We start from the raw sequence: 17,873 nt of genomic DNA, 5'->3' as shown, positions 1-17,873 counted from the left end.
AAACAAGCCCTTAGTGCGAATTAACTCACACGCCTAATTTTTAGGCCATATCCTGAACCTAAATATATCCATCTCGATTATTATATAAATATTTCATTTTGAAATTTTTAGTCTCAAATCTCAATGAATACTATGTGTAAAATATATACTTTTTCTTTTAGACATCGTGTATAGTACGAGTAACTAATAAAATAATCATTCAGTTGTTTTTTTTCTTGTTTTTTTTTTTTTTTTTTCTTTTTTTTTAGGAAAAATCATTCAGTTAATTTAAATACTCACAATTCTTTATTTTACAATAAAATCCAAGGGTGAGCAAACACTTTATGTATACAAATTTAACCTAATTACTAGTATGTTACTATATAGAGGACACAATGATACATTCCAAAATTACATCCATTACTCAGCTTTAGTGAATCAATTCTACAACAATATATTTTTATAATTAGATTTTGGTGAACGAGCAACAAAATTCAGAATGAGAGTATATCAAGATTACAGCTCAAAATAAATTGCATGCCGACTTCAAAGCATTATGTGACTCTGATAGCATATAATCCGTATATGGCAATGCCGCAATGAGCCAGTGAAGATACAAGGAGAACTTCCCCAGTGGCAAGTGTGTAGTTGGTACGCATTATCTTGGTCAAGGTGTGAACAATAATACACCGTATACCACTCCTGCACAAGATCCACATAATCGAGATAAATATATTGGTGCACACAGCAGGACTTTTTAATGATCTGATTATCTGAAGTACCTGCAATGATATGCAGCACGAATCCTGCAGATCAATGAGATCTAAAGCGGAATTTCTAAGTCTATTAATCCTCTACAGTCACTCATTGAGATCACATTCCGAGTCAAATTCAGAAATCTTCATTGGGATCAAAGTTCTTGAACCGAGATTTGAAATCTTCCACCAGTTTCTCCTCTTCATCTTTGCTAAGCTTACAGTTCCTCCAGTCAGCCCTATCAGGCATTTTGAGCAGGCCAGCCATAACCTATAGAAACATTACGGCAGGGATTAGCCTCCCCCCCCCCAAAGACACCACAAATAACCACATATATTGATATATAAACAAAACATTGCAGGGCAGAAAAGGTAATGTTAATACCATAATGAAATTAAGCAGATACTTTTTCTAAACTTATTAAGCATTACCTCACGACCAAATTGAACAGGAAAATTTTCATTCTCATCTATAGAGTGTCCCAATATAGTGCCATCATGTAACTCCACATAGAAGAAACCAGACTTGCCGTCAAATTTAGCTTTCAACAATTCTCTTGCTTCAGAAGTACCATCACCTACAACATTGAAAAACAAGAAAACACTGATTGATTAGCCTAATACAGAAAGACCACCAGTAAATCAAAATTAACTGCTGAGAACAGTAATACTGTACTCAAAAGTTAACTGCCACTTATATTGACATCAGAATATTGAAATACAGGACGTAGGGCGTTGCTTTTGCTGAGCCCAGTATGAGATGGTTTCAATATAGTAAGACTGCCCACCTTCGAGACTCATTCAAAGGGAGACTCCCTATTCAGGAAGTCTTTCCTAAGTGAGAGATGTGGATATGAACCCCATGTCTCATACCGCTTGTTTGGTTTGTAATGACAACAGGCAAAATTAACCGGACACAGGCACGAGTGGGCACATAAGAAAACTGAGGGGTATCCTTGAAAAGCATACACAGCTCATGAAACACAGGTACGAGTGGGCACATAAGAAAACTGTTGAGTATATTTGAAAAGCATACGCAGCTCATGAAACACGATCTGGATTTTGATAAAAAAATATATATAATAATCATAATAATAAATTTTTTTTTTCCCAATGTTTACATTACAAATACACGTACACACAAATATTGTTTGCTACTTCTCATTTTAATTCTGATTTCAAGCCCAATTATGAAAATATATCACATAATGTTCATTTCTCTTTCCCTCTTATTTGAATCTATTCTATGGTGGTTCAAGATAATGGAGGTTTTGGGTAAGTGTTAAGTAAGGGTCTACATGCTGATCAAAGGAACAAGTTTCCAAATAAGTTCATAGAAAAATTGATGAAGCAACGTAACATTAATGGTAGGAAAGAAAAGGAAGGAGAGGAGAGGAGAGGAGAGGAAGAAAAGAAAAGAAGGGAACTAATATTTCTTTGTTTAGTTTATCTTGTAGAAATTTAAAAAAAAATATTCCTTTGTTTAATGGATAATTACAGAATTATTGTAGACAATACAATGAAGAGATTTCAAGCTATCACCTTTTTTTCCATCTAAATTCAGCTAACCTAAAAGGGATGTGAGAGCTTAATTAAGTTTTCCTAGTCAAGTCTTTCCTTTTCCACAAAACTCCATATTTATTACGAAAAATCGTCAATAAATACTTATTAGATGGGCATACAGCATTAGTTATTTTTTCAACATTATTTATAAACAGCTACTTTTGAGACATTTTAGCATGTAAGGCCACACTTTTTCCCAGGATCCAGCAAAAAAATGAACTCTCGCACAAGTATGTAAGAGCAACTACAATGGTTGGCTAATTTATTTAATAGCTTGGCATGCCACATCAACTTCTTAAGCTACAACAATTCAAGCTATTTGTTGCTACAATGGTTAAGCTAGTTGTAAATTAATTTATTTTCAAATTAATAATATTTTTTATCTAATAAATAATTGTCAAGCTAATTAGCTCTACAAAGCTAATTTGCTTTCCAAAGCTAATCAACAAGATTTGCAACAATGGTGTAGCTACTAGCTTAAGATTTTTAATATTTGCAAGCTAGTCTCTTTTCCCAACCATTGGAGTTGCTCTAACAAAGTATCCCCAAAACAAAAACAAAAAGATTCTGAACACACAAAGATCATTTGTGTGGATTCATTTTCTACTCCTGGAACAACATTATAGACAGGAAAAGCACCAAAGAAAAGTTCATTCCAGTATATCAGCTAACCATAGATTAGCTTACCTTTAATTGTCTCAAACTCAAAACCCAGCTTTTTAGCAGCTAAATTGAATATATTTTTCACAGAAGATGCTTTGGTCTGCGGAATAGGAACTGCCTACACAAGAGACATTGGGTATGAGCACATTAATAATTACTGATCTAAACAGAAAGTCACATTATACCATCAATATCCATATATAAATTGCGTATGATATTGTCATACAAACGATTACACCCAAAACTTGCTGTATCAAATTGCATTTGCCTCGCAAAACCAGCATTCAGTTTCTGTCACTGTTAAATAACAGCATCAAGATATAGTCACGTAACTGTACAAGGGATTTGATCAGTCACTAAGCCTAAAATAACATATATTCTCTTTCTTTTACTTTCTTTCCCATGGTATGATAGACAAGATAAGAGCACAGCTCCATTACACATTCAAAAGCATTAAAATGGTGTCAGACTTCATCTCAAAGACAATTACTCACTTCATAAAGTTGACCATCGACTGTCTTCTCCTTCTTCTTCCTCGTGCAAGTGAGTTGTTAGTATGTCAATCCGCTTTCTAATTCGTTTTTCTAAGCTAAGGCCATCAGTATCGGTAGGAAGCAAGTTAGTTGAGTAAAAAAGGTTCTATGAGTGGAGTAGTGAAGGTCGCAGGCAGCCATCTTGATAAGTTTTCTCTTAATAGAGCTTTTGTCTTTTAGACTTAGTACTACTAACCTTATGGTAGTTCGGAAAGCAAGAATGGTTTCTAATTCTATAGGGAATCTATTTTTTATTATTAGTTTAGTTAAATAGTGAACGAATCTAAATAAAATTGAGAACTAATCAACATCCAGCAATTTAAGAAGCAGAAGTAGGCACTATAGAAGCCTGAAAAAAGATCACAATGTACACATAATGGATGTACAACACAAAAGAACAATATGTGATTGCAATTGGGAGCTGTAAAGGATGTGTTTCATGCATATAGACATTAAGCAAAGAACAAACTATAGAATAGCCTCACCTGGAGATTGGCATGAGTTCCTCGAATAGATATTAATTCGAAGAAGATGTATTCCTTACTTTGGGCTTTGCAGTACATCCGAAGACTGCTCTGATTTTTATAAAGTTCTCTTTGACAATCTGGAGGTAGAGATAAAGTACTTGGAGAGTGCTCAACTGGTAATAAGAGCACATGATCATCAACCAATGGGCCTTTCGCCAATGCACAGTATATGTTTTCTCCAACAGTAATAATTAGATGGGACTCCACATTGGGGCTTGACAAGCAAAACCAGCATTCTTTTGACCTGACGTGTTTTTAATAACATCATGTATTAGCTTATTGTTTGAACTACAACACGAAAAAAGAACAAGTTGAATGAAAATGAAGAAGTCCAGGAGCACTAAACTAAAAAAATCGACTTCAAGACAGCAACATGCTTGTCGATAAGTGAAAACTAATTCAATTAACAAAGAGAAATTCGAAATCAAATGCCACACATACCTGTTAGTAGTTGCACTATTAGATCTGGATCTTTTGTTTGAATTAATTTCACTTTCTTCAACTAAGTTATGCTTAAATTGACAATCTGGGCCCCTCTCGCATTTTCCTTTATTAAGAAAATCAAAACATACACCTCCTCGGTATTGTTCTCTTGCCTCTGGATCATGCCGAAAATGACAATTGTCTTCTCGTGGGCATGAACCAGAAGACAAAAATTTAAAACAGAGTTTCTCTGCATTTCCATCCCCTTTCCTTTGTTTTTTAACATCATAACGCCAATACTGTTCTTCAAGAGAACTATCCCCTGGTCTTTTGGTAGTCTCTGTACTAGGCGTAGCATCAACAACTGTGTATGGGGATAGAGTTGTATTAGGAGGTTTTGTGCTTATTTCAGCTGCTGACATAGTTGATGCTGGAGTTGGTGAAATTGCATGCATAAATTTCTGACAGCCAAACAATAATAAAACAAGAGTTAGAATGGTGAGGCAACCCAAACAGGATATAGGAGTGGAAATAAAGCCATTTGTTGAGAGAAGGAACATAAGAGCACTCAACAAAAGAAACAATGAATAATCAATATGAGTTTATATAACAGAGCATGGCAGCATGGCCCTTACACAAATACACCTTGAAATTTTCTTTCTTATCCCTCCTCACACTACCTTTATTTGCAGACATGCATGGTCAATGAACAGCCTTTTTTGGGAGACATGGGAATGAAGCATATGCCACACACCATGGACCCACCCAGCACAGCCCACTGCTTATGTGTATTAAGATTATTTGTTGAGTGAAACATCGATTCAAATGTTGATGGGGGAAAGGAAACCAAAAAATAAAAATAAAATATTCATACATGGGTGTTACCACCAACATGCATTACTCACCACCTGAAACCACTCATTCCAGCTGTAATACCTCGGTTTCATAAAAATCGCAACAATTTGACTTTTTCCCTATTCATATACAGGTACTTACTTGACTATACTATGTACCAATATATAAAAAAACATATGCTGCCAAGTAAAATATTTTTGGATTAGTTTGTATGTATATTTCCATTATATCAACCTTTTAAACTTCTTACTCACACTATTAATGGTCAAAGTTGTGCATTGGCACGTGCGCCACTCAAACTATTGCGATTGTTATGAAATGCAAGGAGCAACATTTTTGCTAATATTCTGGAAACCTTTAAATTTTTTTAAAAAACAAAAAATTATGAGATTGACTGCTAGTGCTAGTAGTTGGATAAAAACATCTCTTGAAATATCATTTGATGTTCTAATCGTAAACATTCCTGCCACGACAAACTTTGTCCAAAACAATTCGGCGTCCACCGTGAGGCCTTTGACTAATTGCTATCTTCAAAAACCAACAAATTAAGGGTGCTAAAAAATAATCTCTCATTTAATTTGTCACATAGGGCCATTCTTTGGTTTAGGTCCATAAAATGTTGAAAGTCTACAATTGCAGTGAAAAGAATATAATATATGTTAGGATGGGTTTGTAAATGAGGATCTTGAGGTTGTGCTGGGGAATTTTGAGGATGGACATCTAATCCAAAGCCTACATCGAAAAGTTTTTTGGACAAATTATGTCATGGAAAATGGTGCTAACGAGGGGGTAGACATAATTAGATACATTTTCAGTCCTAATTCACATAGCACAAAATTTTAGGAGTTTTTGAAGTGGACTATCATACAATTTTTTGAGAAAATTAGATAGGAGATAATAAGGCATTTTTATACCGTAAAGGGAAAAAAGTGGGTCATTTTTTTAATGTAAATGAGAGAAAATGACCATTTTTGCAAAGAAACAATAATAATAATAAAAAATTAATAAATAAAATAAAATAACATTTGAGTGCAAACTAATATGGGACTGCTTTCAATAAATAGTGTGTAAATGTTAATGGGATGGAGGAACTACTAATGAATTTGAAAATGAATAAGATGTTAGACATTAGTTGAATTCTATACGTCGGTACAGTATGCCCTTTGGTGCGAAAGAATTGGGTCAAATCAATACACAGTATAGCAAGAAATTGAAGTTCAAAAGATCCTGTCAAATCAAAGCAGCTAGAAGTAGCAAAAAAGTTTTTAACCTCAACAACACAACGTTTAGGAATGATTACTGATATGAATTGAAAAGGCTTTCTACAAATAGTATAATCAGGCAGCACTGTGATGAGTATGACCTTTGAAGTACATGAAACCAGATGCAAGAAAGTGAACCTGTTTCTCTTTATTTCCTATGGGAGCAAGGCCAAAGAAACGGGTTACATGCACAGCATCAACATTAGAGTATGGTTCACGAGCATAAAAGACAGCCTTTGAACCTGCAATGTGATACCTATCATGTCGAAAGCCAAAATTATTAAAAAAAAAAAAAAAAAAAAGGAAATTAATTCAACTGAGGTCAAAAAAGCTATTTCAAAACATGAATTGGTATGTACTTCCGTCATTAAAATATGATCATAACTTACCGAGGCTTAATCTCTGCTACCAATTCTGCTACAGTGGAATCGCTTCCCAGAGAATCAGATATCCCAGGTGATAAATCATTAGTTGCAATCCTATTTGTAACCCCACGAGGCCATTCATTAGTTTGAGAAGTTAAGAAATCCAGATCAAAGAACTACCAGAACTACTGATGAGTATAACTCAAAAGAAATAAAAGAAGTTGAAGAAAAAACAAACAAACAAAAAAAAAACCAACAATATAACAATGAATAAGGATATGTCAGAAACAAATCAACTATTCCAGGCTCCTCAGCCAATGCCCGCAATGCATCCACATCATCCTGACTATATGTTCCAAATTGTTGTCCACTTGGTGATTGCCTACCAGATAAGTATGCCACAGACAACCCTAAATATCAATTAAGTAAATTAGCATATTACAAAAAAGCAATATTAACTTACAAAGATGAACCACAACTTCTATGTTAATATAATTTTGAAATTGCAGACCTATGAGTACATTCAGCTACTCAGATGCAGAGGCAAAGAATGTATGTTAGACAGGCAACCATACAAATGTCACTAACTCATCTTGGTCTGTTCTGTAATTATAATCTACAAGTACTGAGATGATTAGTATAACTTGAGAAATTAGCAAAGTCGAAATAAATTATTTTCTTCCTGCTAATCACATAAATAGACATGATTATAACCTGAAGGATATAATTACATAGGCCAATCATAATCACTAAAAGTATCATATAGATTATTTTCCTACTAATTATATATACTATCTAAAACAGGTCAGACTTACGCTTTGTTCTCCTCACCTTTTTTTCACTTATTACAAGTCTAAATTCAGATAAGATAAGATAATATAAGGGACAATAAGTTCATATAAAGACCTTAGTCTAAGGCCCAATAAGGTCTAATAAGGTTCCAAAAATAATATAATATATTATAATACTTCTTTCGTGTTTTAATTATTGCACCATTTAGAGTTTCATACTTGCCAATGCAAAACTTTGGCGATTAACATCTTTAATTTGCTTTAAGTAACAATTACAAAAAAAAAAAAAAAAAAAAAAAAAAAAAAAAAAAAAAGAAGAAGATATTTGAAAAGAACAAATCAAGACGAAAATAAGAGCAACATGATTTTTTTTTTTTCTTCTTACATGTAAAACACCCAAATAATACTACCTCCATTTGTGACATTCACCCATATCTAGGTAAAATTTGTTTGTGAGTGATAAATGGAAAGAGAAAAATAAAGTTGCATGTAAAGAGGAGAGAGATAGAAAGAAATGAAAAGTAAAAATGGAAACAAACATTTGTTGCAAATAAATTTGTAGTATCCATTTATAGTAAATGTTGCAAATAAATTGAAACAGAGATCAAATAAGAGGAATGTGTGAATTGTGAAAAAGGCCAAATGGTGCGATTGTAATGGCACTTGTAGCATATTATGATCTTGAGTTACATCAGATGGATGTTAAGATAGCATTTCTCATTGAGGAAACCATCTATATGCAACAACCAGAAAACTTCGGGAGATTCAAAGAAAATGGTTTGCAAATTAAAGAAATCCAAATATGGACTCAAACAAGCTTCTCGTCAATGGTACTTAAAGTTTCATCAAGTTGTTATGTCTCATCGTTTTGAGACAAATGCAGTTGATGATTGTGTGTACCACAAGTTTAGTGGGAGTAAGCATGTTTTCCTGTTTTATATGTTGATGAAATATTGCTCGTCAGCAACGATAAAGGCTATTTGCACGAAACCAAGAGATTTCTATCAAATCACTTTGAGATGAAAGATCTTGGGGACGCCTCTTTTGTGTTAGGGATACAAATTCATCGAGATTGCCATCTAAGAACTCTTGGATTGTCACAAAAAGGCTATATCGAGAAAGTTTTGAAAAGGTTTGGTATGCAAGACTGTAAACCACTTAGTGCATTGTTTCTTCTTGTGAGTCATCCCACCCGCAAGAACATCTAGATCCTTTAGATTCATCCTTATCTTCCTTATGTTGCTTCTTTGTGGTTGCGAAACCGCATCCTTACCCTTCTTCCTTTTCTTGCCATCCTTAGAGGAAGATACCAAGTGAGCACTTTCTGTCTTTTCTTGCTTCAATCTCTCTTCCTCTTGAACGTAATGAGAAATAAGCTCATTTAGAGTCCATTTCTCCTTTTGACAAACTGAATTGTTTAGGAAGAGATATCAAAACTAAATGCACGAGCAAGTCATTAGACAGCTCTAACTTTAGTGCCTTTAATTTTGAAGCAATATGAGACATTTCCATAATATACTCCCTTATGTTCCCGGTTCCTTTATACTTTTGGAAAACCAGACTACTCAAGAGAGTGCTTATTTCCGCCTTTTTGTTTTTAGCAAAACACTTTTCAAGTTCAGTAAGGAACGATTTGGCATTATCCTTTTCGGACATAAATGATTCCGGAATTGCACGTTTCATGATCATAAGACTCATGCGATTTGAGCGTTCCCACTTCTCCATATTCCCCTTTTCAATAGAGGAACTGGAATCCGTAAGAGCAGCAGGGTGCTCACCCGAAGAGCAAGGTCTAGATCCATGCAACCAAGAACGATCATAAAGTTCTCTTTCCAACTCTTAAAGTTTGTCCCATCAAGCATGAGTATAGTATTAATGTTGGAAGAGAACACAAACAAACAAAACAAGCTCACAATTAATTCCAAAATTCAACTTTAATAATCAAATTAGAATGTTGACAACATATCCCATCACAAGAGACCTAGCACAACATTAATTTTTAGTCTTTGGAAAGAAAAATTAACTTGTAAGTGATCCTCTTGGTGTAGTAATCAAAAATTAACAATAAAATCCTGTCAAACATTAAGCCTTTCTTTGGACCGACTTAACATTCACATGGAAAACCTTATAATTGTTACATATTTATTACCACAAGCATGTTTAATTTCCGGCCAAATAATAGCTTTCCTTTGGGCCGACCATTAATCGCATGAAAATCAAACAACACGCACACACACATCTAAAAATTTCAAATAAATTAATCTACACAAAAGAGGTCGCTTAGGCAACATATTGTTTCAATTAATAAATCCAAAATATGAGACTCGATATTATTTTTATTACCTTATTGTCAAATATTAAAATCTGATTTAACCTCAATATATATAAATCATGCAATTATATTACTCTTGATTTATTTGCATGGTTTACAATCAGATTAAGAAACTGCAGTATATATTAGCATCCAATTCAAGAATACAATTTGATACTGCAATATATACGAAAATTCATGGAAGCATTCGCATATAGACCTTCGTAAAGAATCAAATCATATTGATATTGATATGATAAAAGTAAACACCATATTCGCATCATATGAGACAAAATAGCCAAAAAACACATATTAATTATCAAAATTCACCCTCAATCAACCATGGTAGAAATACGATCAAATCGAAAACCCACACAAATTAACAAAATTATAACGAGTGCCCCATTTAAACTATACAGATATGGATGTAATTAATCAAATGAACTGTAATATCATATAAGCCGCATATAATTCATATGATTAACAAACCAATATAATATTTCATATAAAACGAATTAGTCGAAGCGAAAGTACTCCATAAACACATACAATACTTCATTTCAACAAAATACACGAAATAACGGCCACGTGAATTAATTAATAACAAGACGCAATAGCTTCATGTTAATTCATATCCAATCAAACGATTGATTAAACTAAAACTAACGGAATGAAATTAACCGACTAATCCAATATGGAGGCTCATGATACCATTTGTAAGGATTAATTCTTTTTATATACTTTAATCTTCATATCAAATTAATCTGAAGCGTATCTAATTCCATGATAATTGATTTAGCCCCTTCTTGATTATGCGTCTTTTAGTAGATACATAATCTAGGGTTTTCTCTCTATTGATGGGATATAAGTGAGAGTCTATTGTATGTACTTCTTAATTATTGGGCTTGTTACGTCTTTTATAGAGTATGGGTTTAGCTTTATGTGTAGAGATCATTGGACCTTTTCTAATGCATGATGGGCGGATTAAGGAAGGGGGTCTATATAAATAGACATCTAGGGTTATGATCCCTAGTAGTACATACAATAGACTCTCACTTATATCCCACCAATAGAGAGAAAACCCTAGAGTGTGTATTTGCTGGAAGACGCATAATCAAAAAGGGGGTCGACCAATTATAGGTACGCTTCCGCAATTAAGATTTACCGATTAATTTGATATGAAGATTAAAGTATATGGAAGGAATTAATCCAAACATTGTCAATATCTTAGTTAGAAACTAAAAGGTAGTTAGTATATTGGTTTTTGTGATATCTTACAAGGATAAAAAAAAATAAAAAAGGCAACTAATTTTTTCGTTAAACTACTTTTGCATAGTACGCTGCAAACTTTAAATTAATCTGCTCTTTTGCATGCATTCTACCCAAATATTTGGCTGTAATATCAAAATGATTGTTTAAACACATCAAGTCTAATAGAATAAGAAAATAGGGTATACATATACAAGACTATTATGGCGGAAAACTAAACACTTAAACAATAATTGCTAGCCCTTGTTTGGCCAAAACTGTAAATTGAATGACAATTAAATTAATTAAATAATAACACTATAACAAGGACAAAATTGTAAATATAATGGACGAGTTATAATTAATGGTAATTCTATTAAAAAAAAATTAAAATTAGTTCGAACCGTGTTGTGATATGTAAAATAAAATCTATTTGCTACTAGAAAAATTTGTTAGAAAAAATCTTTTAAATACCTCATTTTGCAAGGAAAAACCTTTTAAAAGGATTTTTGTTTAAAAAATCCTCCACGATCACTTTTTTTATTTGATAAAACCTCCCCTCCCTTCTCGTTTCAGGCGTTGACCCTTTATTTTATCTACTTACACCCAAATAAGTTTATATTTGCACTCCATCCTTCTATCTTCCCTCTTATTTCCCTCCAAAGTAAATGCCCATCTTTTCTCTCTCATTTGCTTCCATGAAGGCTTTGCACTTCAATCATATTTGGGCTCTCTCTCCTCTAGTGCACAAGCAACAATAATCTAAAGTAACAGTAAGTGTAAATTCATTTATCAAAATTGGGGGTTTTTTTTAATAAGTTTCATTAATTCACCTTTCTACTTTTGTCAATGGCTAAAGGAGGAAGAAGAGGGTCGATTTCATGGTTTTAGAATTTGCAAGCCACTTTCTTCCTGGATTTTCAAGAGTCCACGAAGTTCTCCTTACACATGGAATCCCACACCCACAATTCACCATTAATTATGCAAAACTAGACAAAAATAATTAAGGAATTAGAGAGATAAAGAAAGAGACTTTGACTACTACAATGGTGGAAGAAAGAGAATTGGCCACTAGAATGGTGGAAAAATGAGAATTGTTTAACAAGTTCATATAAAATAAGATCAGGCGTAATAAGATAACTTAAGTGAAATTTAGGTGGAAAGAACATACCATTAGGGAACTAAAGTTCCTGGGATAAAGCTCTCGAGGCAAGGATTATGGGCACGGTAATAAATGGATTACTACATGGAAGCCTAAGAAAAGAGTAATTGCCTCCTCGATTTTAAAAAGCGCGCCTCGAGCGCGCCTAGGCGCGCCTCACTCGCTAGGTGAGACTCAGTCACCTACGGAACACCTCGTGCGCCTCAAAGTGCCTTTGGTAAGGCGCGCCTTTGCGCCTCAAGGAAAATAACTAAGATTTAAGTTATATATTGAAGAATGATGGACATTTTTTCAAGTTCAGACTACCTTAGCTTTAAATATATCATTACTTAATTTATCATGAATCTTTTTAATTGGTATTAAGTACTATCAAAGTAAAAAATAATTTGAAATAAATATATAAATACATGCGCCTTGCACACAAAAGGCGCCCGCCTTTGCCTTGCGCTTCGTGCCTAGGCTGCAAGGACCATTTGCGCCTTGGTGTGCCTTGCGCTTTTTAAAACTAAGACCGCCTCAAACTTACCCATAGGTCGTACCAAAATACCTATTAGCCACTATATATATAAGTACGCAATTGCAACATAAAAAAATGATTAACAATCACCAAAATCCCTCCTCAAAGGCTCAAACACTTATTGCCATTCAATATGAGGTTAATGGTCATCACGTATAGAGTCTCAACTAAATGCCTCATTCTATCACGAGGCATAGATATGCTTTCTTAAGCATCCAAATTAACAATGCCCCTAAGCAACCATTACTTTTCTTATGTGTTTGTCATGCTTATATGAGTTATACCCAAATTATCTTCAAGGTATTAAAATAAATATATGAACAAAATCTACTCAAACGACATTAACACACGATCATATCCTAATCTAATGACACTATAAGTAAGCCTTTTAAGTAATGTGCATGTTTAATTTACCATTTACTCATATCATTCCCATGAGACATTTTATTATTTTTCAAGCACCTATGTAATCTTCACTTCAACAAATTACCCACAAGAAACAATCCAGTCTCATGACGCTATGCTACTTTGTTGATCCGACTCGTTCACCTCCTCATTTAAAGTGCAATCTTTTGTAACTAGTCCCACTAATACAAAACCTCATACCAAACCAATCTCTATGCTTTAAACCAACTATTTTACATTTCCTTCCAACATACTACCCAACCTAACAAATTCAACTCACACAATTCCAGAACTCACCACAAACCCCAACTCCCTAAAACAACAAACTCCCACAATCATATCATCAACCAAATCTATCTCACTAAAAAATGCAAACATTACCATAATACAAGAATGCAAGTAAGTTAATACAAGTACAAAACCAAACAATCGAAAGAAACACAAACCGAAAAGTGTGAATTTGCCGCCGCCTTTCAACCAATACAAATTATTACAAACCCTCAAACCATCCAACTTAAACCCTTGATTTCCAGGGTCTTTAACAGCAGCAGAGAGAACCTTAGGTGCAGCAACACCGTAATCGCCGATAAAATAAGTGGGTATAGGAATTTCACGACGCCCATCTGTGTATTCCATGAATTCCTCCAATTGATCAACGGATTCTGGGAAGAATTGACCTACACATAGCAAAGCATCGAAGGGTCCTGCTGATTTGTTCACCTGAAATCAAAAATGTATATGCTTGAATTTGAATGATTATAGAAGGTTGAAGATGGTGGAGAGAGAAAGAGGGGAATACCGAGAGTACGCGTTTGAAGAGCTGAGAGAGGCGGCCATTGACATCGCCGGAGAGAAGAATCCGAGGAGGGGAAGCCATTGGAGAGCGACAAGAGAGTGTGCCACTATAACTAAGGCACAGTTTACCTCTATTTGAATAATGAAATACTTGAAGGAATGGAATGAGAAAATACATGTTCATCGACCAAAACTCCAAAATGAATAAAGGGGATGTTCTCTTCAAATTATTTTAACTAGATGAAGCCCGTGCGATGCACGGTTTGTTTGATTTTTTTTAAATAATGTTTTTTTTTTTTTTTTGTCTTTATGAGCTTAAAATTTGTTATATATTTAGATAAAATTCTTAATATTAAAAGATAATATATAATATTTAATTAATTTAAACTTAAAAATCTCATTCGCCAATTTTGCTTACATGGCATTTAAATTATTTAATTCTAAAAGAAATTAATAATCTCTTATTTAATTGGCTACTACTAAGATTTATAATCCTACCTGGCGCGCTGAGAAAATTAGATCCTACATGGCTCTCTAAAAACTCGGGAAAAAACTCCCCTTTATATATATATATTAGATTGGAAAGACTTTATGGATTATTTGTAGTATTGGAAAGTAAATATTTATTATAAAAAAATTAAATCAATATTTATGTTAGGAAATCATGAAAATCTTATGCATGTATAGAAACTTGCTTTTATTGTTTGAAGTTTAACAAAAATAACTATGCTTGAATATGTAAACAATAATTATATAGATATATTTAATACTTAAGATAAGCCAATGAGAGAGTGACATTTGTCATCCTCACATTGAGGCGCTTGTCTTTTAATATAATATATAGATTTCATTTCAATTTAGTTTTTAATTTTTATTTTTATAAAATATTCAGTTTGGTTTAGTTCAGTTCAGTGCAGTTTAGTTCAGCTCTAGTAAGTTCAGTTCAGTCAATCAGAACAGACCCTCAGTTATGTTTTTCGAGAAATTTCTAACTCCTAAGTAGGGGTGAAAGTTATACGGTTTAAAATCGAATTAAATGGAACCCAATTAACAATGTTGGTTTTTTACGGTTTTCGATTTAGATCGGTTTCAATAATTCAAAACCGAAATAATTCAGTTTGGATTCAGTTTGGGGCTTCAAAACACCAAGCACCGAAATTGCAAGTCGAATTACACAAAGCTCAAATACTTCATCCCATTTCCCTTTCATATGTAAACACATAAACCCTAATTTTCATTCCCTCGTTTCCTATATTCTTTCTTCTGAGAACCCTTTCGGCTCCCTGACTTCCCCACCACCTCCCTAAATTCACCTCCTTATTCTCACTAGACCACCTCCGTCGGCACTCCGTCAACTCCTCCGTCGGCACCCCGCACCTCCATCAGCAACTCCCTCATCACTTTCACTCTCTTGTGCGCGCTCGTATCAACACCTCTGTCCCTGACTTTCACTCTCTCATATGACACTCAAAGGGAATAGATCTATTTAATTTCACTTTCATTCCATTGTTATGGTCGAACTAATTTCACATTCACCTCCGTTTATTTCTATTTTAATTCTGATAGTTGAATTAATTCCGTTAATGTTAATTGTTTATTTTTTCTGGTTTTATTCCCCAAATCGTGTTGCCCTTGTGTTCTTTTTCGAATTTTATATATTGAGGTTTTTTTTTTGTTCAAATTTGTACCTATTTTGACCCATAGTTAATATTTTCGTTTGGATTGGATTTTCTTTTTTAAAACCAAATTGTTTTGGTTTGGATTCGGTTTCGAAAATCCAAAGCCTAAATAATTCGGTTGGGATTCGGTTTGGCCAATAATCCAAACCAAAATCCGAATTTTCACCCTAGTCCTAACATTGATAAATTTAATCAAGTGGCAAATATGAAAATACGTAGTAAAAAAAGAACTTCTATATATATATACTAAATTAACAACCGCTGATGTCATCACTGCCTACGTGTCACTTTCTTATTTTATTTTTTCCCTCCAAAATGCATGGATGATGTCATATTTTTCCTTTACAAGGTACCCTATTTAACATTGTTTTGAAAATTAAATTCCATTTCAATTTTAAATTTTTTGGTTTTCTATAGATACAAGTGTAGAGACGCACGAAATTTCGTACGTGTGAATTTATCGAGTAAAATTCTCTGTTTTTTTCAAATGGAAGTTTTTTTTCTTTCTTTTTTTTCACATGTTAGGTTTTTTAGATGGTAGTTTCCCTACCTTATAAAAAGTAGAAAATAACTCTAAGGAATAGTGTGCTACCAACTATACCCTCAAAAATATGCACAAAATTGTGTACAAAAATATATATTTACTTTTTCACCCTCATTAATATGTTTACTCTCATTAATATAATTATTTGGTTTTTTTTTTCCATTAAACATACCATCAATTAATACAAAGTTTTTTTTTTTAACAAAAACTTGTAATGCCTTTTTTAAAAATAAAAAAATTATAATGTTTTGTACTTCATATGTTATTATTGTTATTTAAAAAGGAAAAAAAATTGCATGTACGAAGACTTTGTTTATTACCATGAGATGATTTATTTTTATTCCTTCGTGGTTGCTCTTCTTATTTACAATTTTGTTGTCCTTTAATTATTTTAAATATTGTTAAGGTTTATTAGCTTTTTAATTGTACATTATTTGATGGCACGCACATAAACAACGTGGAATTTAAATGACATTCATATTAAATAATGATATTTGAGCAGATGTTATCAAGAGGTAAAATTAACTTTAAAATCCTATAATCGAAGGAAATCGATTATAGAAAAAAAATGTATTAAATATGGAGAGAATTTAAGAGGAAAAATATAACTAAGTGGTTATTGCTTTAGTATTAGATATAGATATAGATATTAGATGGTCGTAGAACATTGAACTTACATTATTAAGTTTATTTAATAATAATTTTGAAATAACACTGTCAAACTTTTGAGAGTTTTAAAAAATAATTATCATTTAAGATTTTGGTGGCTTTTTATATTATTTCTACAAAACCATTATATAGGCACATAAACCAAATAGTACGTATTAAAACTACCAGATCTACCACCCAAACCAAAGGTGTAACTACGCGCTAATACAACTTCTATGCAAGAGCTAACTCTTTCGCGCGCATCGCGCGCGTAGGATACCCTAGTTTATTAAAGGATGGATGGTATTATGTTTTAGATGGTAGTTTAAAAAAAAAAAGTAAAACAAAAATGGGAGGGGTATTTTGGGAAAGAAATTTATCACCCAAAACCCCCTTTCACTTTATATATAGGATATGATTATGTTATTTAGTTATTTATGATTTGTTTACAATAGGTAATAATATAATTTAAAATTATCCTAATTAAATATGAAAATTATGCATTTTTGAAAATTGTATATTCATATTTAATCAAAAATTAATTAGGAAAATGGAGGAAGTAGTTATTTTCTTTCAATATGTGTTAAAAGTTTATAATTCAATTCTTATTATAAAATCGTGCGTCGCACGGGATTAACCTAGTTTGTATTATAAAATACTCCCACTATCCCATAATTTCATGTCTATTTCTCAAAAAACATGGTAATTAAAGTGAATGGTGAAAGTAAAAGAATATTCTATTGGAAAGATAAAAAATAGAGAATATTGTATGGAAATAATAAAAATTAGAGAATATTGTATGAAAAAAAAAAAGAAAAAGTTAGTAATGATTTTTTGGATATATGTGT

The 17,873-nt window shown here is 32.9% G+C and overlaps 1 protein-coding gene across 2 annotated transcripts; it reads right to left on the bottom strand.

The window, feature by feature from the left end:
* Positions 1 to 203: 203 nt before the first annotated feature.
* Positions 204 to 14,288, bottom strand: LOC145635847 (zinc finger CCCH domain-containing protein 64-like). Of its 2 annotated transcripts, XM_081687214.1 has the most exons (11): positions 14,159 to 14,288; positions 13,806 to 14,079; positions 7,208 to 7,335; positions 6,950 to 7,071; positions 6,699 to 6,816; positions 4,462 to 4,904; positions 3,979 to 4,264; positions 2,985 to 3,078; positions 1,167 to 1,312; positions 762 to 1,005; positions 204 to 681 (listed from the first exon to the last, which is right to left on the bottom strand). In XM_081687214.1, the coding sequence occupies exons 1-10, from the start codon at positions 14,234 to 14,236 to the stop codon at positions 871 to 873; spliced, it is 1,824 nt and encodes a 607-aa protein (XP_081543340.1). In that variant the 5' UTR covers positions 14,237 to 14,288; the 3' UTR covers positions 204 to 681; positions 762 to 870. The 2 variants fall into 2 exon arrangements, with proteins under 2 accessions (XP_081543340.1, XP_081543341.1); XM_081687215.1 differs by lacking the exons at positions 204 to 681; positions 762 to 1,005 and having other exon boundaries at positions 1,175 to 1,312; positions 2,985 to 3,074.
* Between the last annotated feature and the right edge of the window lie 3,585 nt (positions 14,289 to 17,873).

The sequence above is a fragment of the Chenopodium album genome, chromosome 6, assembly GCF_948465745.1.
Source record: "Chenopodium album chromosome 6, dcCheAlbu1.1, whole genome shotgun sequence".
In the NCBI taxonomy this organism is placed as follows: domain Eukaryota; kingdom Viridiplantae; phylum Streptophyta; class Magnoliopsida; order Caryophyllales; family Amaranthaceae; genus Chenopodium; species Chenopodium album.
This window is presented reverse-complemented; position numbering and strand designations above follow the sequence as displayed.